This window comes from Notolepis coatsorum, assembly GCF_963971535.1.
Source record: "Notolepis coatsorum genome assembly, chromosome: 9".
Taxonomy (NCBI): Eukaryota; Metazoa; Chordata; class Actinopteri; order Aulopiformes; family Paralepididae; genus Notolepis; species Notolepis coatsorum.
In genome coordinates, this window is record NC_140173.1 from 29701232 (window position 1) to 29714156 (window position 12925).

At 43.1% G+C, this 12925-nt stretch overlaps 1 protein-coding gene across 1 annotated transcript in view; it reads left to right on the forward strand.

The window, feature by feature from the left end:
• The window catches only part of LOC311234564 (sodium/calcium exchanger 1-like), a gene marked incomplete at its 3' end in the record, with an annotated part of 397303 nt that overhangs the window by 59369 nt on the left and 325009 nt on the right, over window positions 1-12925 (forward strand). The window contains exon 4 of the mRNA XM_084321813.1: window positions 2950-3746. Coding sequence (XP_084177939.1) covers window positions 2950-3746 — 797 coding nt within the window. The remainder of the gene's footprint in view (window positions 1-2949; window positions 3747-12925) is intronic.

The following is a 12925-nucleotide window of genomic DNA, read 5'->3' on the forward strand; positions in this document are numbered from 1 at the left end:
TGACTCGCTGTCCTACGTAGCAAGGAGCTGATCTGCAGTAACGCCCCCTCTATGGTTGTAGCGCAACCATTCGCTCAACAACAGAACAAGTGGAAATACCGACACTTCTTCAAGCGGTGCCGACAGAGAGAGGCAGATAACGAGCGAGCAAGAGAGAGGGAGAGAGAGAGATAGAGAGGAGAGAGAGAGAGAGAGAGAGAGAGAGGAGAGAGAGAGAGAGAGAGAGAGAGAGAGAGAGAGAGAGAGAGAGAGAGAGAGAGAGAGAGAGAGAGAGAGAGAGAGAGGGAGATAGAGGGATAGAGAGGGAGAGAGAGAGAGAGAGATAGAGAGGGACAGGAGCTTCTCTCTCTCGGGGGAAAACACACACGCATTTACACATAACCTCCAGACCGGCGCGCAGGGATGTGGCTTCTCCACTCGCATATCACTGTCAAAATATCTTTGACTCCCACGCACGCGCCCGTATTCCAATCCGTGCAATAATATTCACAGGGGTACAGTATATATTGTCATTTGAAACAAGTTACCAATGCATTGTCCCGTGGGATTATGCCCCCCCCCGCGGCGAAATTAATTAGTATCCCCATCAATCTCTCTATTTCTCTCTCTGTCTGCAAGTGCAGACTGTGGGTGACTGTCACTCAAAGCGCTTATGGGCGGAGCCCAGCCCAAAACAGCTTGAAATCTTGCCGTGGGAAAATGCTGCTTTAGAGTACTTGATTAGAAATACAAAACAATACATTTTTGGGGGAAAAACTTTACAGATGTGTTCCATAGACTCACAGGAATTGTGTAAAGTTGCCCAAATAGTGAAAGGAATAGCAAGACATGTCCCCTTTAATATACAATCATTACTGTTAATAATACGTTATTGTACAAACAATAGGCTACTGTCCAGTATGTTTAGAAAGCAAAATGTATATGCTGACTAGATCAGAACAAAAACCATAACAAATGAAATAATGAATACAAGACAAGTCATTAATTTCAACATCTCCATTAATGAGAGTTACAACCTGCCTTATCTTTATTCTCTGTACCTTTCAATAACCGCTCTTCATTTCATTGAGCTGTAACTGTTCCACCCCAGGTGAAAATCTGCATAAAATGTATACCTAGGTAAATGGAATATTGCTCCACTTCTACAAGGGCTATTTGCATATTCTTGGTATCTAGGTATATCTATGGACCTCAGTGAATGTATTCTCAGTGTCAGACATATTGTGTCTATTACTAGGCTTGCTTAAATTGTGATGAAACAAAGGAAAATATGAATTATGATTTTTCTTTTCATCTTTGACAGTGAATAACACCACGATAATAATGACCAGACTTAAAAAACTACCACTGAACTCATTCAGTACCCTCTTGAGATCATGTGTACAAAAGATCTAAGGAAATTAATAAAGGGAAGATGATAAAACTGAAGGTTCTGTATATACAGTACTGAAGTCTCCCATCCGGACCAATGCAATTTGAAATATTATTATAGAATATAGAATATATATATACCCAATGTACAAATGGGGACGAAGGGACATTTATGCACATGTATTGGGACTGCTCACCAGTTAAGGCATTCTAGAAAGATGTGACCCAACAAATATCAAAACTCGTATCTTGGAATATACCTGTACACCCCTCGGTATTACTATTGAATGATGTTTTTGAGTTTGCAGTGAATCCACAGCTAAAGAGATTGGTTTTATCGGGTATCACAGTAGCCAAGAAGCTGATCGCATCACGCTGGTTTCAACCGGAAAAAATGTGCCGTAAAGTTTGGTTTCTTACATATCTCGATGTAATTGACCATGAAATATCTACAGCAAGAATTCTGGGTCTCAATGAATCCAAAATGTCAATGTGGTTAGAAGTGGTGGAGAGAATAAAAGCTAGCTTATAATGGTAGTGTCTGGTTAGGTGCGAGGGATAGTGGAGGTACTTCTCAAGGTGGGGTCCGGGAGGGGGGGGGGTTCGAGCTGAGCATATGTATGTAGGTTTTTTTAGATAACAGGTATTAGGGGTATATCTTATATAAGACAACTAACTAAAATGTGATCTCATTGGATGTGCCCTGACAATTAATGCTTGTATATCTTATCGTGTGTTGTCATGTTTGTTTATATGTTTGTTTAAAAAATAATAAAAAAATAAAATACAGAATATGGAATATATGCTTATACATTACCTTATTATAGCCAATTCGCACATTTATATATATATATATATATATATATATATATATATATATATATATATATATATATATATAGTATCTTTCAAATGGCCGAGTTCAATTTGGATATAGTATCACCAGGCGTGCATAATAACAGATACTGATATTTACTGTAATCGACTGTACTTTTTTATTTCCCCCACAGTGTAACCATTTTGAAACTAATTTCAGATCTAACTGTTCCTACATGGTAACAATAGTGAGGAGAAACTGACTGCGTTTCAATATTTGTCAAAAACGTTACCTTTTGTAGCTTATTATCGCGAATCATAACAGTAGTAGTATAGTTGTAAGTAGCCTGGAAACAAAATTGGGTCATCAAACAAATTGTTTGAAAATCCTGTTTTAGGACAGTAGACAATAGTTGGTGGTTTTGGTGTCTTTGTTGTCATGCTGTTGTCATTGTTGCCATGATGTCATCATCGTTGTCATGGTGCTGTCATTGTCGGCATGGTGTTGTCATCATTGTCATGGTGTTGTCATGATGTTGTCATGGTTGTCATGGTTTTCATGGTTGTCATGGTTGTCATCGTGGTCATCATTGTCATTGTTGTCATCGTTCCCAACAGAAAACCACAATTGTATACATCAGACCGCAAATCTGAGTACTTTTCCGCGGACGCACCTACTTTTGGGGGAAACACAAGACACTGTTCCTATTGCCCACCGTAATACATATTCCATGAGTTTACAATGATGTGTGTGTCCAACAGGTGGAGCAGCTGATCGAGCTGGCCAACTACCATGTCCTGAGCCAACAGCAGAAGAGCCGAGCGTTCTACCGTTGCCAGGCGACCAGGCTGATGACGGGCGCGGGCAACATCCTGAAGAAGCACGCAGCGGACCAGGCGCGCAAGGCGGTGAGCATGCACGAGGTCCGCTCCGACGCCGGCGACAACGACCCCGTCTCCAGGATCTCCTTCGACCCCAGCTCGTACCAGTGCCTGGAGAACTGCGGCACGGTGGCGGTGAGCGTGGTGCGGCGCGGCGGCGACCTGACCAAGACCGTGGCGGTGGAGTTCCGCACGGAGGACGGCACGGCCAACGCCGGCTCCGACTACGAGTTCACCGAGGGCATGGTGGTCTTCAAGGCCGGCGAGACCACCAAGGAGATCCGGGTGGGGATCATCGACGATGACATCTTCGAGGAGGACGAGAACTTCCTCATCCACCTGTCCAACGTCAAGGTGCTGACGTCGGCAGAGGGGGAGGGGGAGCCCGAGAACGGGGAGTTTGCCAACCACATGGAGATGGTGGCTTGCCTGGGTTTACCGTCCACCGCCACCGTGACCATCTTCGACGACGACCACGCCGGCATCTTCACATTCGAGGAGCCCGTGTGCCACGTCAGCGAGAGCGTGGGCACCATGGAGGTCAAGGTGCTGCGCACGTCGGGCGCCCGCGGCGTGGTCACGCTGCCGTACAAGACCGTGGAGGGGACGGCGCGCGGCGGCGGGGAGGACTTCGAAGACTCACACGGCGTCCTGGAGTTCCAAAACGACGAGATCTTGTGAGTTCATGAAACGAGCCCGTCTGTCTATTTATCTGTCTGTCTATCTATTGTACTATTGTTCTATTGCTCTATCTATTGTTCTGTAATTCTATCTGTTCTATCTGAGTTGCTGGTATTACACTGTATGGGTTAGATTATTCTCATCATGCACTGATTGTACATAATATTTGGCTTCATTTTTAGTTCACGTTATTAGTTTTAATTTCTACAGGGAGCGGCTGTAATGTGTGCCTCTTCTCCCAGCTGGCTAGTATTCAATTATTGTAGCCCCCGCTGGCTGCAGCAACAGGTGCCTTTTAAATTGACAGATTATAGAATGATCCCCAAACTAGGAAAAGTAACACTTAATTAACAAATGTGTACAATCTCTGAGGGATCTGAGAAACATCTCCCTACAATACAGTGTTTTATCTAGTTTTATCTAATCATGTCTGCATGTTTAGGCTTCCTTGATGCTGGATTGGATTCATCGTGTTATGTTGTGTGTTATGCATGATATCACCATGATATCGCTGCTGTGATGTGTGTTTTAGCGTGTGTGTGTGTGCGTGTGTGGTGGTCGCGCCGTGCGCTGCTGCGGACTGCTCGTTAGAACGCGAGGAGTCAAGGGCATCACCCCCCCCCCCCACCCCTTCCTGTTCTTCATTTTCTGTTCCTTTCTCTGCTCTTCATTTATCTGGTTCATATTGTCATTGTTCTAATTGTTTTTGCTCTCTCAGTGACTCATTCATTCACTCTTTGCTGCGGTTTCTGCTGAAATGGTTGTTTAATGTGCGTGTTGTTTGTTTTCCACTGGTCCCTGGCTGCGTGTTGAAGGAACACAAGTTGTCTGTGACTAAACGTGTACAGATGAGTTTAATGACACGGCGGTGGTCATTCATCTTTCATATCCATCCCTTTCCAACTAGGGATCCGACGATACTGGTGGTCTGTGATATCGGCCTGATATCAGACTAGAATAGAGTATTGGTATGTGATATTGGCCTGATATCAGACTAGAATAGAGTATTGGTATGTGATATCGGACTGATATCAGACTAGAATAGAGTATTGGTATGTGATATTGGCCTGATATCAGACTAGAATAGAGTATTGGTATGTGATATCGGACTGATATCAGACTAGAATAGAGTATTGGTATGTGATATCGGACTGATATCAGACTAGAATAGAGTATCGGTATGTGATATCGGCCTGATATCAGACTAGAATAGAGTATCGGTATCGGAGAATGCATTCAATGTGTTAATTCAGGACGGCACATTTTGTGCTTTTGAAGAAGTTTGTGTGTTGTTTGATGAATTGTTCAGGATGTATAAGGATGCAGTCGTCTTCATCGTGACATGTTGGACTGAAGTCCCGGAGGACATGGCAGCAGATGCATCTAGATTCCATCTGGAAAGGCCAGCATGCCACTTTTACAGAAGAGAGAGACGAGCAGAGACTAGAACTGGAAATTGATTTCTCTGCGCCATTTGTGTGGCAATTTGATCATTTATCCTTCTTGGGTGTGAACCTGCATTGGAAAAACAATAGTTGAGCGACTGTTGGAGCTTAATGGATGTTATTAAGAACACACTATTGATATAATAATAACCAATGTCTTCTTCAGAGTTACATGAGAAATTAACAGTGGAAATAGACCTGTGAATCAGTCTTAAAGCACAACTATGTGAATCAGTGTTAAAGCACAACTATGTGAATCAGTGTTAAAGCACAACTACGCCCATTTTCAGAATCCACACAGTACATGTTATTTCAGTCATCTAAGAGAGTCCACAAATCAAACTCTACTGAATTCAAAAACTAGAGTGTTAAAACTCAAATGTGTGGAAACAAAACTGCTCCATAGACAATGTATTGGGGAAAAAACTCACAAGGTGGTAAAGGTGACACTGAGAGCACCCATGGGAATGTTCTGAGTATACGGGTGCATTTTCTGTTGACCGAGAACACTACCATAGAATAAAGCTCATTTGAGTGTAAAAAAATTAAACAAAAAGGTGCCCATTCATGGTCTGTGGAGCAGCTCCAGACTGTACACCTGATGACATCACAAGTTTGAGTCTTACTTCTCTGGCGTCTGCTGTGGTGCAACCCGAGAGGTTAATCATGCTTGTGGTCAAATCTTCATGGTTGATACAAATACAATTTATGTTAGGAGTTCAGTAGAGGACTTCCCCTGACTTCCTGGGAGTTTGCTTCTTAAGCCATTGCTGGGAAAAGGGTGCGGGACGACCAGGTGAGGGGAGAGTACAAAGGGGATACAGGGGGGAGGGGCAGGTGTTTACAAAAGGCCTTGAAGGGAAATTCCACACTGGCTTTGGGAGAGAGTAGATTGTGTTCACAGTAGGGCTGTCCCCGACTAAGGATTTGGATAGTCGACTTTGATTGGCAGATTACCCCGCTGAATGCAATTTTTTTTTTTATTGTATCATTCCATTTGGGCTGTGGGGGGTGCTTAATGTCTGAAGGAGTCGACTGAAGGCTCCTTGTCCTCTGCAAAAGCATGCAATTGGTCCACTTATACACATAATACATCTTGATATTTGTCTAGTAGTTTGTTCATTAGACGGGTGAAATCCTCATTCAGTGCCTTCAATGTTTTCTTAGGCAGTTAGCATTGCTGGTATGCGCGCCATTAGCGTTAGCCACGCTTCTAGGCCTCTTTGCTTTTGGAAAGAATGATAATTTTTTTTTTATATATATATATATATATATATATATTATTATTATTATTATAGTTATTTAAAAAAAAATTGCATTCGACTAAGCGGTTGGCCGTCGACTACGGCTCCTTTCAATCGATTAGTCTACTATTTGACTAATCGGGGTCAGCCTTAGTTCAGAGATAATAATTGGACTTTCCTAGGCATCGCAAATAATAACATATTCAAATTCTTAATTTGGGTGGCGTTACCCTTTAGAATGCATTCCGGAGCCCAGATCGTGACTAGGGTTGGGCACCGAAAACCGGTTCTAATAGGAACCAGTTCCTAACTTCCGGTTCTGGAACCGGAAGTAACATATTTGCATTTCGATTCTTAATTTCGATTCTTAATATTTTTTTTAACTTTGTTAATTAATACCCTAGTTACAGTACAGCAACCAAATTAAACTGTATCAAGTCAACTGAAAATGTGAATAGTATGAAAAAAAAATTACATTTTCAACAAAAAAAAATTCTCCTGCGAAATAAGCTGTGACCTGTTTTGACCTGCACCTCAAAGAATCGGAAGCGAGAATCGTTTACAACTGGAATCAATATGAAGAATCGGAATCGGAACCGGAATCGTTCAAATCCAAACGATGCCCAACCCTAATCGTGACACAATCCAGATTTGTCCTTTTGTCTGCATCAGGACTAGAGCTGCAGGTTGTGTTTGTGTCACGTGCCACCGAGTCACTCAGGCGCTCTCCAGACCACCAGTTACAAAGTCGCTTTGAGACTTTCTTGGGGGGCTTTTTCTGTGTGATCAAAGCAGTGAAAAAGCTCACTTGAAACAGTGGCAGAAAGGGGAATATTGGAGGTTCAGTCACGTTGGTATTAATCGGGTGCCTGTGTGATGGGAATCAGAAATGTTGTCTTGTTTTTACTAAGTGGCCTTATTATTAACCCTCTCACTACCACACCACAGAAGGTTAACCTTTCACTACCACACTACAGATGGTTAACCCATTGTCGTGTGGCAGTGAAAGGGTTACCCTTATGTATTATCGCAGTGAAAGGGTTAACCCTTTGGTAGTGTGACAAGGTTAAGCCGCTGCGTACACTGGCTTAAAATGCTGTCATTGTAATTAAGATAAGATAAGATATTCCTTTATTGATCCCCTGGGGAAATTCAGTAATTGATGTTGTTTGAAGGACCACAAAGATCTTTTTGACACACGGGTTCCAAGTCATTCTGGCCTTGATAGAAAAATTAACGCGCCCATCTTTTTTCAGAATCTTTTACCGTTTTAGAATTTATTTTTTAAGTTATGTTCTGCCTCTTCATCCACGGCCCTTGGCTTCCGTTCTATTTGAACATATGTCTTGAACGCCACATAAAGGAAATTCACTGCATCTGACTGTAATGCCACTGTCTGAGCTGCATTTATTTTCCTGAAGAGTTTTTGTTTTAAGATCTAAGATAAGACAATTATTAGCTAAGATATATTCCTTTATTGATCCCCTTGGGGAAATTCACTCTTATTGTGCCTTAATACGATGTCCAAAAATGAAGAGGAGGAATTCTTCCTCAGATACTTGCAAAAGCTTTGGGAAAACAACTGACTCAAACACATCACTCAATATTTTGATTTGATTTGAAACCTTTATTTATTCTCTAAAAGGGACATTGAGGTTTTTACCCTCATTTGCGATGCCATAGACATTACAAATACTAACTAGAACATACATAAAAAGGGGATAACATTTTATATGTGCACAAACAGGACAAAAACACAGGTGAAAAGAGAGAAAAAACAAAGAAAGAGATCAAATGATATACTGAGGTGGTCGCGCCAAAACAGAAGGCAGACTTACCGCGTTCAGACTGAACTCGTGGGACCAATCATTTGAGCAAATAAGGTCAGATAAGGTCCACGATTCCAATCCAGCATCATTGTGATGTAGTATGGTGGCAATTTTTCCATCAATGGCATTAAAGATAAACAGATACTAATGCCTATTTCGCCTCTCTGATAGAGAAGACAACCCCAACTTATCATACTGGATGCAATGATGAGTGCCGTATCTATCACCAGCAATGAATCTAAGAGCAGACTGATAGACCGTATCTAGGGGTAGAAGAGTGGAAGGGTCAGCATTTCTATAAATCACCCTTATCCAAAACGGACCTAAAGACTGCTTCGACTATGATGAGCCTTTGTAAAGTGGACATAGGAATATGAAGCAAACACACACACACACACACACACACACGCACGCACGCACACGCACGCACGCACGCACGCACGCACGCACGTACGCACACACACACACACACACACACACACACACACACACACACACACACACACACACACACACACACACACACACACACACACACACACACACACACACACACACACACACACACACACACACACACACACACACTCACACTATCCACACACCTCTGGGGTATGAAAGACTAACCATCAAAGAGAAGCCCCCTATTCTCGGAACAAACTTCCCACCACAGTCAGGACAGCCGAAACCCGACCATCTCGCCGTCGACTAAAGACAAACTTATTCAATCAATATCTGAAATGAGAGAAAGAAAAAAACACTAACCTTCTTACTGCCTTCTACTATCATGCACTCCTCCTACTATACTATGGGCTAGATCCACAGAGAATGGATTGCACGGAGCAAGTTGCACCCTTACTTACAATTCATTATGAATTGAAAATGGGGGACCCTGATGTAAACAAGACGAAAGTCTTTCTCTGGTCTGCATCCCCTTAACAATTGTGTGTATTGAGCCGTACTGTATTGTACCCATTCTGCAATCTGTTAATACAATTTTCATTCAATCAATCACTGTGCAAATTGATTGATTGAATGAAAATGTTATTAACAGATTGCAGAATGGGTACAATACAGTACGGCTCAATACACACAATTGTTAAGGGGATGCAGACCAGAGAAAGACTTTTGTCTTGTTTACATCAGGGTCCCCCATTTTCAATTCATAATGAATTGTAAGTAAGGGTGCAACTTGCTCCATGCAATCCATTCTTTGTGGATCTAATATGTCTTTACTACTATGCACTCAAAACTGCAGCACTCAAGTTTCAACACTTTGTTGAACATTGTTAAACAGCTGAACGAGTTGTACCCTTACTGATGACTTGTCGTACAGAACTTGTAAGTCGCTTTGGATAAAAGCGAAATGACAAAATGTAAATGTGAATGTAACCTCAACACTGACATCCAACCCAGTGATTTTCACGTTTTCGCTTGGATGTTGGAAGGTTTACATGGCGCTTGGTCCGCCGTCTCTCTCCAAGACACTTTCCACAACTTCCAACGCCTTGAATCAAATCAAATCAAATGTATTTGTAAAGCCCGCGATAACAAGTTAATGTCCCCACAAGTCAAGAAGAAACCTCACAATAAAAGAACAAAAAACCCACCACGAAATAAAAAATAAATGTAAAATAAATAAATGCAACACTCCGAGACATACCCCACGCGAAGGTAAGGAAAAACTCACAAAAAACCTAGCAATTGAAGAAATGCACCTTCTTGGATGTCGGTGATAGTAGTGTTGCTATGGATGATCGATGGGTGGAGAATAAAATAGTTGGTATGTACATACGTGTAATAAAACACAGATATGTACATGCAATAGCAACATGACTTCTTATTAGATGTAAGCGGATGCAACGCCTTGACTTCTTATTAGATATAAGAGGAACCTTGACTTCTTATTAGATGTAAGAGGATGCGATGCCTTGACTTCTTAATCGATGTAAGAGGATGCAATGCCTTGACTTATTATTAGATGTAAGAGGATGCAATGCCTTGACTTATTATTAGATATAAGAGGATGCAATGCCTTGACTTATTATTAGATATAAGAGGAACCTTGACTTCTTATTAGATGTAAGAGGATGCGATGCCTTGACTTCTTAATCGATGTAAGAGGATGCGACGCCTTGACTTCTTATTAGATGTAAGCGGGTGCGACGCCTTGACTTATTATTAGATGTAAGCGGATGCGACACCTTGACTTCTTATTAGATGTAAGCGGATGCGACGCCTTGACTTCTTATTAGATGTAAGCGGATGCGACACCTTGACTTCTTATTAGATGTAAGCGGATGCGACGCATTGACTTATTATTAGATGTAAGCGGATGCGACGCCTTGACTTATTATTAGATGTAAGCGGATGCGACGCCTTGACTTATTATTAGATGTAAGCAGATGCGACGCCTTGACTTCTTATTAGATGTAAGCAGGTGCGACGCCTTGACTTATTATTAGATGTAAGCGGATGCGACGCCTTGACTTATTATTAGATGTAAGCGGATGCGACGCCTTGACTTATTATTAGATGTAAGCGGATGCGACGCCTTGACTTATTATTAGATGTAAGCGGATGCGACGCCTTGACTTATTATTAGATGTAAGCGGATGCGACGCCTTGACTTATTATTAGATGTAAGCGGGTGCCACAGCGCAGCGTGGGGCTCAGGGGCTCAGTGTGGGTGGAATCATTTTCACATGTGCAACAGATGGCGCCTCAGCAGCGATAGGTCACGGCGGGGCCAACCAGTAGGGGGGTTATTAAGGGGAAACCAAATCCCTCCCTTTAGCAGCACGTTCCATGGGCATCCCTTCCCTTAACTGGAGACGCTTTCGGGGGTGGGGGGTGGCGGGGAAGGGGGGGGGGGGGCTTGGGTTTATTTCAGCCGTCGCTGCTAGAGAACACTGTGACGGGGCGTCCATTTAGAAAGTTTCTGCTGTCAGGTTGAGACGCGTCTATGTGATTTAACCCTTTCACTGCCACCTGACAGAAGGTTAACCCTTTACTATCACACAACCGCCGTCGGTTGTGTGATAGTAAAGGGTTAACCTTCTGTAGTGCGGCAGTGAAAGGATTAACCGGCTGTCGTGTTGCAGTGAAAAGGGTTAACCTTCTGTGTATTGTCGCCGTGAAAGGGTTAACCGTTTTGGTAGTGCGGCAGTTGAAATGGGGGGGGGGGGGGGGTTGTGAGGTCGGAAAAAAAGCTCACAGCTTAACCTGCTTTTCATTACAGTGTGATTATTGATATGTGTAGTTTGATTACAGACGTGTTATTAACCTATATCAGGGAACTTGGGGGCTTAACGCTGCGGCAGGCGGCCAGTCTCAACAGCGCTGTGAGCGCATGGCTTGGCGGCTTGTAAACTCTGAGGAAGCCCCTGTAATGGAAACACGGTCGCGTGCACGTGTGTTTGTGTGTGTGTGTGTGTGTGTGTGTGTGTGTGTGTGTGTGTGTGTGTGTGTGTGTGTGTGTGCGCGTGTGTGTGTGTGTGTGTGTGTGTGTGTGTGTGTGTGTGTGTGTGTGTGTGTGTGTGTGTTTTCCATCAGTAGGTCATATGTCTCTCTTAACATTCAGGTCTAGGTGAAAATGTTTTATCTTAACAAAGAACTTGCCTCTGTTTCTATCTCTCTCTCTCTCTCTCTTCTCTCTCTCTCTCTCTCTCTCTCTCTCTCTCTCTCTCTCTCTCTCTCTCTCTCTCTCTCTCTCTCTCTCTCTCACACTCTCTCTCTCTCTCTCTCTCTTTTCTGAATGAAAAGGTCTGTTTTTAGGCAGATTTGAAGCAGATGTCTTCAGGCCGGCAGCATAGTTTCCATATGTATGACTCTCACAGCCAGGCTGAGTGGATTTTAATCACACTTTGTCCAAATCAAATGATGGAGTGGCAATAGTGGTGGCTGTATTCTTCGGTTATGCATGCATGTGTGTGTGAATGTGTGCGCCCATGTGCGCATTCTTCTGGTATGTGTGTGTGTGCGCGTGTGTGTGTGTGTGTGTGCGTGCGCGCGTGTGTGTGTGTCGGGATGGGGGGTGTTCAGCTGTATGTTTTTGTGGGAAATCCTTATTTGGACTGATCCTTGGCATCTTGTAGTGAACTTGCAATGGGGCGGAAGCCGTCTGTCTGTCTGTGTCTGTCCTGTCATGCGTTCGTCTGCATGTCCAGCGGTTGCCACGGTAGCCTGCGCTCATTCTGTCTCGTGAACAACGTATTGTTGGTGTGTGTCTGTCTGCCAACATGGCTGACCGTAACATAGCAACCATTGTTTTGTACAAGGCGATGGAAGACACAACGGCTGTGCTATGTGTTGATATACTGTATCAAATATCAACGTAATCAATCAATACAAAATAAAAAATACATAATAATTTTGTGTCTTATTACTGGATCTTGTAACCAGTCACGGTAGGACAGGACAGTGATGTCATGCTTTCCCAGCGCTCTACCTACTCCACCGCTGCACAGACATTAGGCATTTCTTTTGAAAGTGGTTACCAATGGTTACAGGCAGCCATGTTGGAAGAAAAGAGAAACCACGCAAACATACTTTCCGTGGGAGAACTCATGTCCCGCCCTCTCTTAGCTGGGCCAAAGGAAAGCAACACTTGTGTTGGAGGAGAAAATACGGTGTGGTCAAGGAAGGGTCAAGAAAA